This window comes from Crocodylus porosus, unplaced genomic scaffold (assembly GCF_001723895.1).
Source record: "Crocodylus porosus isolate Cpor-Errol unplaced genomic scaffold, CroPor_comp1, whole genome shotgun sequence".
NCBI lineage: Eukaryota > Metazoa > Chordata > Crocodylia > Crocodylidae > Crocodylus > Crocodylus porosus.
The window spans coordinates 21,549,289-21,567,938 of record NW_017728950.1 but is presented as its reverse complement, the minus strand read 5'-3'; the positions used below and the strand labels follow the sequence as shown (position 1 = coordinate 21,567,938).

Genomic DNA, 18,650 nt, shown 5'->3' with positions numbered 1-18,650 from the left:
GACTCAGGAGATACAGGTTCCATTTTTGGCCTGGCCACTGGCCTGCTAGATGACCTTGAATGAGCCACTTCCTTCTTTGTGCCTCAGTTTTCCCATCTGTGGGACAGGGAAAAGTATAGTGATATCCTCTGAAAAGCACTTTGAGATCAGCTGGGAAATGCTATGTAAGAGCTGCATATATTATATCAATACATTTACCTTTATTCATCAAGCTATTCATCAGAAATAATTAAATCAGGTTTGTTTGACCAGCCCTGTTTTCCATGAAGCCATTTGATTTATATGAATTCTACTCCTGTCCTTTTATTGATTTCTATATCAGAATGTGCCATTATATTGCCTGCCGGGCAGTCACCGTGTAAGGATGTATACCCCGATGTCCTGCTGACATTCACTGGCCCCTTGGGGTGGCTGTGCCCCTATGGTTGAGCTGGGTGAGATCTGGTACCCCTTCTTTTCCTGCCTGCCACGACTTTGATGATATAGAGATTCATAAAAGGAAGGTGGTGACTGCCCATCTCATGCCCAGATCAATCGCAGGGGCTGCCCGGTGCCTGAAGTCTGAGCCCAGAAACGAAGAAAGGACCAGCCTGGAGCCAACTTTCCGATTCCTCGTTTGTTTGTTTTTTAAGTCCTTTGAATTTTGCCCTTTTCTTCTCCCGGGTGTCTTCAAGATCTGGTGCCCTGGTGCCTGGGGCCATTACCCCAGGATCTTCAGTGGTCCACCTTCCCGCCCTGGTTTCTTCCCCAGGATTTTAAAACCGAACTGCAGAGGGCTTAATTGCCAGCAAAGCCGCTTAAGTAGCTGGGGATTCCCTCCGGAGCGATCAGCTGGGGACGGGGCACAGTCCTCACTGCTCAGGGTTTCTGCCCCATCTCAGCCATGGAGCCTCTTTGGGGACCCTGGGTAGATGCCTGGCCTTGGTCTGGACTCTTCGATCGGCCAAGGGACGTCCCAGGAGAGAGCGAAAAGAAAGTACAGAAAAAAAACTTGCTGCGGCGAGCAGTTCAGGCAGATCCCTCGCCTCCAGCATTTCCAGGGTCTTCCCTGGATTCCCTTATGGCCCCTGGCCTCTTCCGCCCTCCTCTTCACTCCTGCAGTGAGGGTGCCACTGCTTCTTCCGAATCAGACCAAGGGCTTACCCACACTTCTGGCTCCTCGGTTCCTCATCTCTGCTCCTTTGGTGTCTCTCCTCCTCTGGGTCTGCCCCCTGGCCTCCAGATATAGCTCGCACTGTGGATTGGCTCCAATTCGATTCACCTGGTGCAGAAGTAAAGCTAGGCTGGTGCAGATCAGGAGCTCTTGTTGTAGCATGGACATCGCAGCGTGAGGTGGTCCATGTCCCTGGCCGGGAATACGCCCTCGGTGCGTGCCCTCCGGGCTCTCACATTGCCAAAGACTGATGTTAGGCTGATACTTTCCTGAGTCATTTCGCTTGCCCATTTTGAAAACCATCCTAGCTATAACACTCATCTTTTAATGTTTTGGGTTTCCCCTGTATTTTTTGAGTTTTATTAAGAAATAACACCAAAACCTCAGGTATCACCACAGTGAACTCTTTTAGAACTCTTGGGGACAAGTTTCCAAGCCTGCTGATTTAAAATATTTTATCTTTAGTAGATGATGTCCAACATGCTCCTCAGTATACAATGGGGTTGATCACTTTCACTATCCATCACATAGCTGGCAAGTCAGCCAGCAATGCAGTAGTCCTTGACTTTAGGAAGGCTGACTTTCATAAACTTAGAAGGCTTGTTCTTGAGGCCTTGAGAGACCATAATTTCACAGGGAGGGGAATTTGTGATGGGTGTTTGCTCCTTAAGGAATTGATCCTAGATGCACAAGGGGAGTCCATCCCAACCCATAGGAAAGGTGGTTAAGGGGCTCAACAACCCCCTTGGCACAACAGGGAACTCATGCACCTCCTACATTTAAAAAGAGAGGACCCAGAAAGTATTAGTTGACAGAACTGAATCAACATGGCACTCAGTGACTAGTGGTGTCCCCCAAGGCTCTGTTCTCAGACTTGTACTCTTTAATGTCTTCATATCCAGAATCTGGATACTCAGTTTTCTGGACACTGGTGTCAGAAGTGGACTGGCTAAGTTCGCTGATGATACCATACTTTGGGGGAAAGTGTCCACGCTTGAGGATAGGCTGGTGATCCAGGCTGACCTTGATAGGCTTGCAAGGTGAGCGGATGAAAACCTGATGGCATTCAATATGGAGCAATGGAAGGTGTTCCACCTCGGAGGGAAAAAAACCCCCATCACACATATAGGCTCAGCAATGCTACACTCACTAGCACCGTGACTGAAAGAGACTTGGAGGTCATGACTGACCACAAGATGAACATAAGCCACCAATGTTATACCACAGCTGGTGAAGCGAACAGAACTCTGGCTTGTATCTATCGATGCATCTCAATCAAGACCCAGGATGTCATCCTCCTGCTATATTCGGCCTTGGTGAGGCCGCAGCTGGAGTAGTGCATCCAGTTCTGGGCTCCACAATTTAGGAAGGACGTGGAAAAGCTTGAAAGAGTCCAGAGGAGAGCCACATGCATGATCAGAGGGCAAGAGAACAGGAATTACAAGGAGAGGCTGAGAGCCATGGGACTCTTCAGCCTGGAGAAGCGCAGACTCAGGGGTGACTTAGTAGCAGCCTATAAGTACATAAGGGCTGTGCATCAGGATCTGGGGGAATACTTGTTCACCAGAGCACCCCAAGGGATGATAAGGACCAACAGTCACAAACTCCTGCAAGACCATTTTATGCAGGACATAAGGAAAAACTTCCTTACTGTCCAAGCCCCCAAGGCTTGGAACAGACTCCCCACTAAGCTGGTACAAGCAGCTACTCTGGACACTTTTAAGAAGCATTTGGATGCTTATCTTGCTGGGACACTTTGAGCCTAGCTGACTTCCTGCCCCTTGGGCAGGGGGCTGGAACCAATTATCTTACAAGATCCCTTCCAGCGCTAATGTCTATGAAATGGTCTTGAAAGTACATCAAGATCCTAATAAGATACAAATACATCATCCTGCTTTTCTTCAAATGCAGAACAGAAATAGTTATTGAAAACTTTTGCCTTTTGTTTCTTGCTAAGAGTTTTACTATTTCTATCTAGAAATTGGTCAGTATCATGAATAGGATCCTCTTTTTTACTTAAGTGTTTGTAAATTCATCATCAACCTTAGTTTTTCCAGCCATGATTTCTCCCTTATGTCACCAGATTACCTCTTCTATTTTCTACATTTCAGAACTTCTAATTTGTATTGATTGCTATCAGTTTTCCTTTCTGTGATGGGCAAACTGAGTTATGCTCAAGCTCTTAGCATAACTTTAGGCCTTCCCAGAACTAAGCAATTAAATTGTACAGAGTGCCTTATAAGGCACTAGGAAAAATGAGTGCTGTGATTGGTATGGTGGGCGACCAGGTACAGTAGTTTCCCTAGGAGGAAAGGAAACCAAGAATGGAACAGGATTGGAATACCTTATCTAAAAAGATGAGGTAAGAAACTTGAGGATTGGACAATTTGAGATGAGAAAGTTACAAAAGTAGCCGACAAACAAAGAGACAGCACGTGTTCTGTGTTGCCAGCTTGGGAAGACAGGAGCAATTTTGGACTTCTTGTTTTGAGTAACAAGGAATCCAAAAACTAACATCCCGCAGACCCAGCAGAGGATCTGAGGCTGGTACCACCAAAGGTCACTGCTGCAATGCCTGATGGAACTGCTTGCCAGGTTGTATTACAAGGATAATAAGCTTGTAATAAGCCATGGGTTTACTAATAAAGTTCACCTGATACCAAATCGGATGAGGGACCATGTCAATCTCTAGTAAAAGGAATCCTGGGGGCAACACTTTCCCTATATATTATATTTTGCTGTCTTATTTCTTATTGCTGTCTTCACTTGAATACTATTCCAGAATGTGCTTTTAGCTTTGGCTGTCTAATAAACAAATCCTTGAATGCAGGATGCTATTTTACACATGCAGACTATTTCTTTCTCTTTCATTAATTGATATAAGTAGTACTTACCACAAGCAACCTTCGCATCTGGATCAATGCTGATATGAGCATCAAGAACAGCATCGCTGATCTGATCACATATTTTATCTAGGGAAAAAGTAGAATGGTATTATAAAGTTTCTCCCTGTAACAGTCATTTCTGAAAGCATAAACATGATCAACAGGAGTGGACAGTGCAATATGCCATCAGGCTGGAACCCTAGATGCAAGTTTGACAACTAAAATGCTGGAAGGGATCCATGACTGGGGCTGTCCCTAGGGAGGTGTGAATTAGGGCAACTGCCCCAGGCCCTGTGCTTTGGGGGTCCCCATGGAGCCGGGTGAAGCAGTGGCAGTACGGAGCTGAGCGGAGCGGCAGCTCTGTGTCCAGCCAATCTCTACCTCCCTCCTCCTCCTCTCCCCCACCACTGGAGACACTGCTGCCGCTGATGGCAGCGACAGCTTCTTCAGGTCCTGGGCCCATGGTGTCGGGGGGCAGGACCCTGCATAGGCTGATTTGCCCCGGACCCTGCACCTTGCTTGGGTCATCTCTGTCCTTGACTGCTTCCATCTCCCACCTCAAGTGCAAAACTGCAGACAAATCAGATCACAGAATCCTAGAAATTAAGGGCTGAAAGGAACCTTGAAAAATCATCAAGTCCACCCCCCCCACTCTGGGCAGGAATAGTGCTGAGATCAAATGATCCCAGCAAGGTGTCTTGAAGACTTCCAAGGTTGGGGACTGCACCACCTTCTTGGTGTATCAGAGTCATTTCCAAATACCTGATGTCTCCCAAGTTATGATGCAGTCATCAAAAAGGAAAAAAAAAATCTCTTCAAATGGCTTGGAGAATTAGTTTCAGTGAAAGGCAAACTACAAAATTTTGTACCGTGGCAGCGCACCTTTGGTGCCTGCCACTTTAAAGACTGGAGCAGGCAGCCACCAGGTGGCTGGCTGATTGCAGCAGCCATTTTTAAATGCAGGCCAGCTATATAGAGAGGACAGTTGGCTGCTAACAAGGGAGGCAGCAACATCAGCTGACTGAGCGCCTGCTTGGAGACCTGGAGATAAGGGAAACGGCTATGGGGAGGTGCAGGCTCCTGTGGTCCTGGGCATGATGTGAAACTGCACCCTCATGGGGAAGGGTGGCCTAGTGGAGATCCTAGTGGCATGGGAGCCCCCAGCAAATGCCAGGCCAGTTACCTCCCCAGTGAAAGGTGGAAAGGGGCACCTTATAACCCCAGTTCCACATCCCTGGTGGTGTTCCAGCAGAACAGGGGAAGCCCAGGCTCATTAGGAGCCCTGAGGCAGAGTCCAGACCAGAGGAGGGTCCTGAAGCCATGCCCAGGCAGTAGGGTAAAGCCTGGGGGCACGAGTAGAGACCCTGAGAGAGAGGGGTAACACACTCACCCTGTGAGTCTGGTGCGTGAGTAGAGGCCTTGAGAGAGGGGCATAGTGAATAGGGAAGAGGCCCAGTGGGAAACATGAAGGCCTGGCGAGGGGCCAGGAGCAAAGTAGGCTAACAGTTGTAGAGTCACTCAGCAAATGTTCAGGTGAGGGCAGCAGGAGATGCCCAATAGACTGTGCTGGGGCTGACTGAGGTGTGGAGAGACAAGCCTGAAGCCAGAGAGGCTGAGCGGTATGAATGTGGCCCAGGAGAGCGGGTAGCATGAAAGAAGCCGGCAGAGTGAATGGGACCCCAGTGAGAGAGGAATAGTATGAGAGTGACCCTCTGGGGTAGTATGGTAGAGCTACAACTGTGTACCCAGTTTACTCTGGACCTAGGCTAAAGAGGTGACACACAGTGGAACATCTGCGAGGCACGGGGCATGTACAGGGTTGGCTGGAGCGTGCACTTATGGCCCTAGCCATCCAGGCGTACAAAATGTAGTCTCCTGCTCAAGTAATAGCTGAACTTTATTTTCCTCAAGGCATGGCAGGAGAGTGGAGCAGGCAGACTGCCCAGAGACAGGAGAAGCCTGGAGGTGGGTCCTGGCCGGAAAGGAAACCCTGTTAGAGCTCCCAATGAAAAATGTTATTTAATGTAATGGTAATGAAACTACTAAATTCTCTGGGGCAGTAACTGGTTTTTAATTGGCTGCAGAATTTGGTACACTAGGGCTTCTTGTATACACCACAGGGGTTTGCTTCAGTTTAATTCTCTCTAAATTGAAGTGGTAGGTTTTTAAAAACACCACTTCAATTTAGGGAGAATTAAACTGAAGTAAACCTCCATAGCATGTACACAAGGGTAGGGCCCAATCTTTACCTGCCCCTCTGGTGGTGGGATGAGCAGAGAGGGCAAGCTGCCAACAGGTCAAGCTTTCCCTGAGCTGTGAGGAGGGCCAGTGATTCCCTCCATGGCAGCACCCACACGCAGGCACCCATCCCAGGCTGTCCCAGGGGGCACCACAGCCATGGGGGGAAGCACTGTGCCCCCGTGCAGCTCCGGCAGGCAGGCTGGCTCTGGTGGGGGGAGGGGAGGGGAAGGGGGTGGAAATCAGGCTTGCCATTTTTTATTTATTTATTTTTTTCCTTCGGTAGAGCCTGCCTGCATGCGCTGCTGCCAGGCTGTCTGTACAGCCCCTGAGCTGCATGGGGCCCAGTGCTTCCCTCCGTGGCTGTTGCACTTCATTAGGTAGCAAACTAAAACTCCTTGGATGTGTTTTGTTTTTCTACATCCCAAAGTCATTTAATGCACAATACATCCCCGACAGTGTAAACAGCAACGCCACTGAAGTAGCGCAAAAGGGCACTTAAGCCACTTTAAAGGCCAATTTTGTGGTGTGTACAAAGGCCCTGGGATACTAACCCACCTGGAGCTTCTACTTACCACAGGTCTAGGATTAACTACACCTCCAACCCTTTTGTGGCCTTTACAAGGGATCACTCCCAGGCACAGGCAACTGTGGAAGGGTGCATGTGCCCCTCAAGATTTCTTCACCAACAGCAGGGTGTAGGGCATAGGGCTGTAGCCCAGCCAGAGCCAGGTCCCGGTAGCAATGTGGGTGGTAGTGGTGCAAGTTCTGCACTGATGGTGGGATGTGGGGCTGCAGCCTGGCCGGAGACAGTGACCAGCAGCAGTGGGGGTGCTGGTGGTAGCAGCACAGAAGCTGTACTCTCCCACTGTCAGTGTCTTCACATCTCTGTCCTCTACCAATTACCTTTCTCAGGATGGAAAATTGTGTTCTTCTAACTCCAGACTGCTGTTTCAGACTGAAGTACCTCTACAATTAACTAATTATCCCAGCAGCTCTGACTGTAGATCAACAGCTAAGCACAGCACTGTTTATTTCGTATAAAATATGGCGGAGAAAATAAAACTATAATGCCAATCTGACACTGTAACGGACAAACTGAGTTACGCTGAGGCTCTTAGCATAACTTTAGGCCTTCCCGGATATAAGCAATTAAATTGTACAGAGTGCCTTATAAGGCGCTGGGAAAACTGAGTGCTGTGATTAGTATGGCAGGCTAATCAGGTACAGTAGTTTCCCTAAAAGGAAAGAAAACCAGAAACATAGTAAGATTGGAGTACCTTATCTAAAAAGATGAGGTTAGAAACGTGAGGATTGGACAGTTTGAGATGAGAAAGTTACAAAAGTAGTGGACAAACAAAGAGACAGCGTGTATTTGTGTTGCCATCCTTGGGAGACAGGAGCAACCTTGGAATTCCTGTTTGAACAATGAGGAATCTAGAAACTGACATCCCACACACCCAGCAGAGGATCTGATGCCAGTACCACCAAAGGTTGCTGCTGTAACATCTAAGGAACCACTTGCCAGGTCCTATTACAAGGAAGAATACTTGTAATGACCTTGGGGGTTACTAAATAAAGTTCACTTGATACCAAATCGGACAAGGGGCCATGTCAATCCTTGGGGGGTCTCTGATAAAAAGAATCCTTGGGGCAACAGACCCAGTATTACCTATCTTCCATGTGGGACTCCAGCAGGTCTTTGTTTCACAGATGGTCCCTGTTGTCCCTCAGATCAGGGTCATTCCTTTTTTTAGTTCAAGGTCTTTTGTCTTACCAGACCTATTTGAACTGAGTAATATCAGTCAGTAATATTAGTAATAGGTAATATCAGTCAGTAAAATTATTCCCCAGTAAGGGGAAATGTCAAAGGGCTGGGCATCTCCATAATCTGGGGCAGGAGTGTAGGGGGCAGTGTACAGCCCATGGGTCGGATCTGCCCTGCTAACAGATTCAATCCAGCTGATGGGTGGATGGTTGCCAACTCACTATATCAGCCCTTAATATGGCAGCATCAGCTGTGGACCTGGGCGGGGCTTCTGCTGCAGCTGGCTAGCAGGTGGGTGGCAGCATCAGCTGTGGACACCACCCAGAGGTTCAGAAGCCCCAACACAAAACCTGCTGGTGGCATCCACAGCTGATGCTGTGGAGCACCCTTCTAGCGCAGTGGAAGCTCCTGGAGCCTTGACTTGGAACCTGCTGGCAGTATCAGCTGTAGACCCAGGCAGGAGCTTCTGCGGCATGGCTGTGGACAGTGCCATCAGGTTCCACATCGGGGCTCCAGAACCTGCTGGCTGCACCCACAGCTGACACCACTGTCTGGGTCCATAGCTAAGCTTTGGGGCCGCTACCCAGCTACAGTTCTGGACAGGTTCTAGACAGAAAGGGGAAGACAGGCAGAGGAAAGGAGGCGAGAGGCGGGGAGAGAAAGGAGCAGATGGGGAGGGGAGAAACTTCAAAAAAGCTTTTGAAGTTATGATGAAGTTCTTTTTGGTCATCAATGATCATGGTATTTTTCACATAGTACTTGGTGTAATGATAAGGGTTATATTTTCGAGATAGTCCCTTACAAGGGCATGTCTTATCACATGAGGAATTTGAACATGATCCCTGAAGAAAAAGAAATCAAAATGGAGGCAGCCACGTGGTCTGTGCTAGAGGAACCCCATGCTGTGGTATCATTAAAAGGTCTGTTCTCTTTCTCATTCATAGTTGTGGTTATTCACTGTGGGACCTAAATCATTACATGGTGTTAGCAGTGGTGAATGGGGAAGACTGGATGGATCTGCAGCACACTCAGCAAGGAACAAAGACATCTGGAAGTACAGTACCCTCCCTGCAAGGCAGAACTGTAACCAGCTCAGAGACAGTTAACCATGGATGCATTACAAGCCCCTTCTTGCCTTTTGCTGTCAGGCAATATAGCTGAGAATTGGAAAAATTTAGACAAAGTTTTGAGTTGTATTTAGCTGCTATAGGAGCAGAAGAGAAAACTGATAAGGTTAAATCATCCATTTTCCTGTGTGTGGTAGGGGAAGAAGCTCTTTAGGTGTACAACAACTTTACATTTGCTCCAAGCCAAAACATGAAGTTAAATGAGATATTGAATAAATTTTGAAGAATACTGTGTGCCAAAATGCAATGAGACTTTTGAGAGACGTAATTTTTTATGTGCATGCAAAAACCAGATGAAAGCATAGAGCATTATATTGTTAGAAATATTATTAAAAATGTATAATGAATAGAGTGTTGTTAGAACTGCACAGTTTGTATCTCGTACCTGATAAGAAGAAACACCACCAAGGACATCTTGCTAATTTACTATCTTTTTCCTATAATAAATCACACATACCTTCAAACTCCCTCTTCTTTCTCATGTAGATTACAGAGGTTGTGATTTAATTGGCTGTGTCCTTGAGAAGAGAGAGGGGTTTGAACTTTTGGTAACCTGGAGAGCTTTCTAAGCATGCGTAATTAGCTAATGCATATATGCCTATCCGCCCCACATACTTAAGTAGTTAATTATAATGCACATGCAACGGATGACGTGACGTCATTTCATGTATGTTTGTATGAACCAGAAATGAGTTGTAAGAGTTCCTGTTTCTGCACACATGCCCAGGAGAGGAGGGATAAAAGCGAGTTGAGAGGTTTCCTCGGGGGCAGAGTGGTCTTTTGTCTTCACTCTGACCCTATTTGCAAATATATCCTTTGTGTTGCGAATAATAATTCCTCAGGCACACATTGTTAGCGAGCCTCCAAAGAAACGAACCGCGATTTTCATATCAATATCACAGAGTTAAAAAGGCTGAGCAAGACCTGTGTTTTGGGGGACTTAGCGGATTCTCTGATCAGGGACAGAATCATTTGTGGCATTATAGACAATAGATTGAGAGAGAAGCTCATACAGGAAGGAGACCTATCCCTAGAAAAAACTGAATGCAGCTGAGGGCGTCGTCCATCCAATATGTAGTAAAGACAGACAGAAAAGGCCACTTCAAATGGAGGTTGCCCCAGCTACCACAACTGCTACTCAGGGGCAGATGGAGTACAGGCAAGCATGCAGCCGGTATGGAATGCAGCATGGCTCCAAACAATGTGCTGCATTAAGAAAACTCTGTTTTAATTGTGGGAAGAATAATCATTTTGCCAAATGTTACAAAGTGCAAGCCCCTAAAGTCCAGGTGCATATGGCTGAAGATACTCCAGAGGAGAATATTATATAGATACAGTAGAATCAAGCAGAGCTACTGAGGACTGGATCCTGCCACTGGAAGTGCACGAGATAAAGATTCCATTCAAACTGGATACCGCGGCTCAGATGAACATTTTACTGGAGCAAGATTATAAAAGGCTGAAAAGTAAACCAAAACAGGCCTACAAAAGTAAACATAACTACCTAATTCAGGAGCGAAGATACTGGTCAAGAGAAAGTGCCTAGCCTGCCTCAGACATAAAAATGTGGTATACAATTTTGCATTCATTGTAGTGCCTAAGGAGGTGACACCTATTTTGGGCCTAGCAGCTTGTGAAAAGCTCAATTTGGTTAAATGGGTGCTTGCATTAGAACACTCTGGCTTGTGTTACAGGGACCTTATCTTGGAATATCAAGACTTGTTTCAAGGCCTTGGTTGCTTACAAGGGGAACTTACAATTCAGATAAATAAAGAAGTCCCCCCAGTTATACACCCATGCAAAAAGGTGCCTTTTGCCCTTTGTGATAAACAAGACAGAGCTAAAAAAGATGGAGGAAGCCCAGGTAATACAGAAAATTGAGCCAACAGAGTGGGTGAACTCCCTAGTTATTGTAGAAGAATAATGGACAGCTTGGATCCAAGGGATCTCAATAAGGCCATAAAAAGAGAACATTTTCAGTTGCTCACCAAAGAAGAGATTATGGCTCAGTTTGCAAATGCACTATTCTTCAGTAAATTAAATTCTTCTTCAGGATCCTGGCAAGTGAAGTCAAGAAGAAAGTTCTAAATAACGTACATTCAGTACTCCATTTGGAAGGTATCAATTTCTGCGTTTACCTTTCAGTATAGTTTTAGCTCTGCAGGTGTGTGTCAAAGCTATACATATGATTTATCAGCATATTCTATGTGTAGACACCTCTATGGATGATGTCATCATCTGGGGCTCCACCAAGGAAGAGCATGACAGGCTCTGAGAGGTGTTGGACGCAACTAGGGCTGTAAATTTGAAACTAAATGGGCAGAAATATATTTCTGGCTACAGAATTGACATTATGGGAGACATTATTTCTAGAAAAGGCGTTAGAAATGCGTAGCTTGCATCTTGCACCTGATAAGAAAGAAATACTGCCCAAGGCTCCTTCTTCCCCAGCTTCTCCCTAGTCTTTCTTATGCTGATTGCAGTTTCTCCCCCGGTCCCACCTTAGCCTTTCTCATGCTGATACAGAAGCTGGAATTCAATTGACTGTAGCCTTGAAGTGTAAACTTTTGGTGAACTGTTGTGGTCTTTGAGCATGCTTAATTAGCTGATGCATATTTACCACTCTGCCCTGCATACTTAAGTAGCTAATTATACTATACATGCAATGTATGTAGTGATGTAACTACACGTATGCTTGTATGAAACGGAAGTAGCTGTAAGAGTTCCGGTGTTTGCACACGTGCTCAGAAGAGAGAAGATAAATTCCACTTGCAAATACCAATGTGGGGTCAGAGTAATTTGAGTACCTGACTCTGCTCTGACCTTTGTTTGCAAACAAATACAACCTTTTACGCCGGTGGCTGAGTGTGTGTCTGTGATACTTTGCGAGCCTCCAAAGAAACGAACCGCCTTTGTGCAACAAAGGGGTAAAACCAGATGAGGAAAAAAATTCAGGCTATTGAAGTGATGTCACGCCCCCAGGCAAAAAAAAGACTTTCAATGCTTTTTGGGAATGGTAAATTATGTTGGAAGGCTCATACCAAACCTGTCTACAACAGCAGCATCTCTAAGGATACTTCTTGAGAGTAAAAATGAATGATGCTGGAATCCAGAACAGGAGGAAGCATGGAAGGCATTGAAGCAACAATTAATACAAGAGCCTGTATTAAAACTCTGTACCCCTGGGAAACCAATACAAATATCAACAGATGCTTCACAGTCAGGATTAGATGCTGTGCTACTGCAGAATTTTGATACTCTATGGCAACCTGTTGCGTATGCGTCTAAATCACTAACTGAGGCAGAAAGCAAGTATGTACAGATTAAGAAAGAGTTGTTAGGAATTTTGTTTGCATGCCAGAGATTCACAATTAATATATTTATGGGCAGAAAGTGAATGTAGAAACAGACCAGAAGCCCTTGATAGCACTGTTTAGCAACCCTCTGAACAACTGTACCTTAAGGATTCAAAGAATGATGATTTAAGCAGCAGAAGTATGACTTAATTGTGAACTACACACCTAGCAGGTTTCCGTTTGCAGCAGATGCGCTGTTCAGGGCAATAGCCTCTACTGGACAAGCAGAAAAGACCTTCGAGACAGATGCAAGCCTGTATCAGCTTGATTGTTAGTTCACTGCCAATTGTGGACAGGAGGCTACAACAAATAAAAGAAGGAACTGAAAAGGATCACTCACTGGGGATCCTGAAAGAAATGATAACTTTGAGTTTCCAGAGAACAGAAGTACCTGTGACTTGGGTGTGTGGGACTTCTGGACTTGCCAACACTTCCTTTCAGTCATTGAAGGAGTTATTTTCAAGGGCAGAAAGTCATAATACCACAGACCTTTCAAAGAGGAATGCTACAGAAGATCCATGAGGGACACTTGGGCATTGAGAAATGCAAGAAGTGAGCAAGAGAGGTGATATATTGGCCAAGGATCAATCAGAACATTGCTAACACAGTTGAAAACTGTTCCGTCTTCCTGAAATTCAGACCCTGCCAGCAGACAGAACCACTAAAGCCTCACCCTGTCCCACACAGGGCTGCTGAGAAGGTGGGCACTGATCTCTATGTGGAACTCCAAGGTGTATTTAATAGTTAATGGTTATTACTCCTTTGTATCCAGAAATTTGTACATTGCAATGTACGAGCAGTCGCTCAGTGATAGCTTGCTTGAAGGCCATATTTGCAAGGTATGAAATACCAGATGAAATATTCAGTGATAATGGGCCACATTTCTCCAGCGCAGAGTTTAAGCAATTTGCCACGGACTGGGATTTTTGTTATCATGTCAAGTCCCAGTTTTCTCCAATCGAATGGCCTTGCAAAGCAATCCCTTCAGACAGTGAAAAACCTAATGAAAAATGCATTGGACAGTGAAGGGGACTTATATAAAGCACTAATGGCTTATCATAGCACACCTCTGGACAATGGCTGGTCTTCAGCACAGTTGTTAATGGGCTGGCGGATATAGTCGAATCTGCCCATTACTAACACATTATGGCTCCTGTGTTAGGACTTTCCAATAAGGAGAGTGAAAGATCAGAAGAAGAAACAGAAATACTACTTTGGTACAAGAGGTTGTGAGCTCTCTCTACTAAAGCTAGGTGATAAAGCTTGTCTGAGGAATTACTTGTCAAACACAGGACCAGCAGGATATGGTGAAACAGCTAGAGCACCCACGGTACTATCTAGTTCAGACAGACCAAGGGGGCATGCTTTGATGTAAGTGTCGAGACCTACTAGTGCTTCCACTTAGCTCTTGGGCATCGGGAAGAGATACATGCTTGCATCAGCCTGAGTTAACGGTTCCTAGTTCTTCCTCCTCATCCTCAGAAAGTGAAGAAACTAATGATGCAACAGAGACCCCTCAAACCTCCAATGAGGAGCTGATACTCTGGAGATCTAGGAGGCAGGTGAAATGGCCAGAAAGGCTCATAGCGTTCTGGGAATAAATTAAAGGGACCTAAAGAATAGAAAAGTGAGTGGTAAAGTCTCACTCCAGACTGAAGTGCTGGTAACCTCTCCTCTGTAGGTTATGGATTGTTTGGTGTGGTGGTGGTTTTGTCTTGTATTGTTGTTATGGAGTTTTTGTTGTTATATTTTGACGGTTATTCATTTATTTTTGAAGGGAAGATGTAGCGATAAGGGTTAGACATTGGAGACAGTCCCTTATAAGGGAACATCTTATCACGTAAGGAATTTGAACATGATTCCTGAAGAGTAAAGAAACATGGTCTGTACTAGAGGAACCCTGTGCTGTGGTATTATCAAAAATCTGTTTTCTTCCTCATTCATAGTTGTGGCTACTCAGTGCAGGACCTAAATCATTGCACTCGGATGTTGAAGATTTGCTCCATGGTATTTCTCCCTGCTCTGAACCCAGCTTTTTCTTCTGCCAACATGACCTCTACATGAGGCTTGAGTCTGTTCACAAACTGTTGCTGATATTGAACAGCAGCAGTGGATTTTTTTTTCTTCAGTGGAGCAAAGCTTGGATTTATGATTCAACAGGTGAACAAAATCTACATCAGGAACTTGAAGTAAAAAACAAAACAAACAAACAAAAAACCCTCCCCTACCCCACCTGGGGCAATTTGTATGCAGGGGTGTTCCCCAGGGACAACAAGCAGCAGCAGAAATGTGTAGCTGCTGTTTTCTCAGGGATAAACACACATGCACGCTCATCTAGATGCAGTAAGACCACTATATACCTCAGTCTCCTCTCTTTTTAAAAGTGAAGAGGAACCGAAAAAAAAAAAAGAAGCCTGCAGGGAACAGTTTTACACTTGTACACTCCCACTAGAGATCCTGCCCCCCCGCCAGCTACATGTGTGTTCAGCTGTGCCCTTTGCATTCTGGACAGTTCTGCATTCTATCATAAAAGTGGACAGAATACATTCAGTTATTACCTTGGGATCTCTTTTAAGCTGCTTTGCTATAAATTTTAAGGGTCTAAAACTCTCGTTAGACTCAAACTTCCCAGAAAGCCAAAGAAATATTTCTTCTACTAGTGATCTAGTTTTTCTAGTCAGTTACGTTTCAAAATAAATATGTTTCATAAATCCCTGTGAAAAAAGTTGAACTTTAATGAACAAGAAATACTATGTTAATAATTTGCTTTTCAATTCCAGATTGTGTAAGAGGTTCTGATTACACTCCAATCTCAAGGCAAGTCCAGCCTTGTTCTAAAAAAACAACCAAACATTATAGACATGTGAAAATGTTGCAGAAGTGCCTAGAATATAGCTCTGATGGGAATCACAAATCAACAGAGCACTAAATGTTTAAAAAAATCACATGCATTGGGAGACCTACTGTGAGTATTTTCAGCATGGGATGAAACTTATACTCAGTACCATCAGTAACTTCACATCTTTACAGAAGACCCCAGAATGCCTTTTTCCTTGTAAAAGTCTAAAGTTAGCTTCTGTCCAGTTTTGATCCAACATATTTTCTAATTTAAACTGAATATTAAACTAAAAGTGACACTTTCAAATGAGAAACCAATTAATCTGGAGCCCATCCAAAATATACACGCTGCAAAGACAAGAGTTTTTAATCAAATTGTAATAGACAATCTTCTGTAAAACTAGCTGTTAAAAGGAAAGATTCAATCAATGTTTTTACTTACCAGAATGCCCTTCTGCAACAGACTCTGAGGTAAACAAAAATCTTTTTTCGTTTTTAAAAATACTGTTTGACATGTTTTAGTAGTTTTAGAAACCCAGCAGACAAGGAGAAACTCCAGCAGCTAGATTTCAGAGCAAGCGCAAGAGAGAAAAGAGAGGTGAAAGGTTAATTTATTTATGCAAGTTGCTGATGTAACCATTCTGCAAGTTTATTACCCAGAAGTTCAACAGATTAAGATTGTTTTTACTAAAATATATGCTGCACTGCATCTGATAACACAAATGGATTTCTAAGTCTTTTGTAGTTCATACTTTGTTCCCACTAAAGTGAAAGGGAACAAGGCTAGACCAATGCTTGGTGCTTTTACAAACCTCTTTGCCAAGTTCCATTCTTGTCTTGGACTAGGTGACCTCCTGAGGTCCCTTCCACTACTTCCTTAAATCCGGTAAAACTGATTCATTTGGCAATTGTAACAAAACATCCTGCAGACTTTTATCATGAAAGCATGTGGGGGAAACGTCACATTCTCTTTAAGCAATATAATATCTGAATGCTCTATTTTGCTTCAGTGATGCAAGTTGCAGAAAAATATTCTGACATGAATAAATATATACAGATGATAAGGGACATCCCTCTTCTGAAACACTGTAATTGAGTCTAATTGAATGAAAACTTTTATAGTTAAAAGCTGACACTATATAATGAGTTCTTTACTGTCCCTGGGAAAGACACCCAGCTGGTTCTAAGCTATCCCTCAAAATGAGTAAAGACCGTATCCTGAATGTTTAGGCTATCTCTGAAAATTTTGACTTGTAGACCATCTTTTTTCCCCACTCCTGATCAATACAGATTACTCCTCATCCTGTTTACAATTATACAGCAATCTGGCATTTGCTTACTGTAACAGGGCCCCTAACCCCTTTATTTAAAAGAGGGTGAGTACAAATTGCAAGGCTATAAGCTGCAGGGGTACAGACTGCTGCAAGGCTGTAAGTTACAGACAGCAAAGTAGCAAGGTTAATTATGTAATATAATAGAAAACCCCTGGCACAAAGACTAAAGGCTATAGCCAGAAGGGGAGGAGCCAAGAGATACACATTGGGCTTCAGGCAATCTGTTTCAGGATGTACTAGTGGAAAGAATTCCCTTGACTGGGAACTGAGTAAGTCTAAAAGGGTTGTAGCTGGGGTAGCTGGTAGGGAAAAGCCTGCAGGAAAAAATACCTTGCTATGTTGCTAACCTAGGGTGAATATGCTGCAAGTTAAGGGACAGCTACTGGGGAGAAGGGAAGGCATTTGAGGAAGAGTGAGCAGAGATTTTTTTTGTTTACAAGTAGCTGTGAGCAGCCCACCCCTGGAGGGGAAGAGACTTCAGTATGAGTTATCATCAGGCCCTGGAGAGAGTGATTATAAGCAGGTTGGTAAACTTGCTGTCTGGTAGGGTGGTTTTATTCCCTAAAGAGCTCCTCAGTCAGTCCTTTCAATACAAAAACAGTCCTTTCACCAAAGGACAAATAAACCAGCGAACAAAAGCCTTTAGCTCTTTTCTGGGTAGCAAGTGGGGGCCCTTTTGGTCCTGTACAGTAGTGGGGGCCCTGCCTGGTAGCAAACTTATCAGGGCTGTAGTTTCCTTCCTGCCTGCAAACTATTCCTCCAGTTTGCTTCCACCTGTTCTCCCACCTGAGGTTTTAACCTACTAGTGGGATATTCCCTCATTACCCAAATGCCCACAGTTAGGCTTCTTCAACAGAGCTGCCTGCTCCCTCTTAAAAGCCTGGACTGCCCTGTTGCACTGATTTTAGCCCAGTGAGCCAGACCAACGTGGCCCTGTGATGAGCAGGGCGGAGAAAGGAACCTGAGGTATCACTGGTGATCTGAGGGCCGCTTCCCAAAATTGATAGTTAAGAACAAGATGTGGTTGGTGAGGTGGGAAGCATGACTGTACACCTAGATGTGAAGCAAGTCAAGGTGAGGCCCCAGGGATGGCAAACCACCTGTGAGACCATCTGGCCTGTTACACTTGTATAGAAAGATATTGTTAGGAAAGGAGAAATGCCTGGATAGGCTGTTCTTTTTTGAAGTATTACACTGCCCTGGCTCTCTTTGTATTACCGTAGCCTTTTTATTACATCTGAACAGCACTTAACAGAAGAATACATCTGTGCTCAGAGACCCCAAAGCTAAATAAAAGATTTTTCCAGGAGTCAGTGCTTTCTGGTGCCTCTAATTTTGGGTGCTCTACATCGGACATCTTAAAGGGGCCTGCTTCAGGAAGCAGGTGTTCAGTCTAACAAAACAAGCTTATAAAGTATGTTAGTTCAGAATCCAGAATTTACGGCACCCAAAATCATGAGCAACTTCTGAGAATCTACAATTTTGGTGCACAATACAGATAACAGGTGGGTACAAACGAATAGGGAAGGACACACAATACTGTAATGGCTGCTCCTTACACTACTGAACCATGACAACATATCTGTTCCCAAGCCACTGTCAAATGCTTCATGTACATCAGTTCAGAGGAGACTTGAAGAATTCTCACCTCCCCAACCCTCATCAGTAGCTCTGGCTCAGGTCCTGTCAGCAAGACCTGAGTTAGCTGCCCAAACAGGAAAGGGCAACTTGGCTTGCATCGTGGGCACTAGCCGTGATGATATTACTCAAGAGACATGAGAGTGCCAGCAATAATTTTTTTATTACTTCTGCAGAAGGGTAGACTCCCGCCTTATGGGTGGAGAGCTACCCTGAGAGGGGTTTGACCTTCCATATTTATGTTTGTTTACATATGGTATAATGAGGTTAGTCATCATTACATATTTTTCTGTTAGTTATAATTATCTCTTGC

General features: G+C 44.7%; 1 protein-coding gene across 2 annotated transcripts in view; it reads right to left on the bottom strand.

Annotated features, from left to right (window-relative positions):
* The window catches only part of LOC109323469 (S-adenosylmethionine synthase-like), a 41,274-nt gene extending 25,305 nt beyond the window's left edge, over window positions 1-15,969 (bottom strand). For both annotated transcript variants that reach the window (XM_019555040.1, XM_019555042.1), the window contains exons 1-2: window positions 15,808-15,969; window positions 4,048-4,125 (exon numbers count right to left, since the gene is read on the bottom strand). In XM_019555040.1, coding sequence (XP_019410585.1) covers window positions 4,048-4,125; window positions 15,808-15,880 — 151 coding nt within the window. In that variant the 5' untranslated portion in view covers window positions 15,881-15,969. The remainder of the gene's footprint in view (window positions 1-4,047; window positions 4,126-15,807) is intronic.
* Between the last annotated feature and the right edge of the window lie 2,681 nt (window positions 15,970-18,650).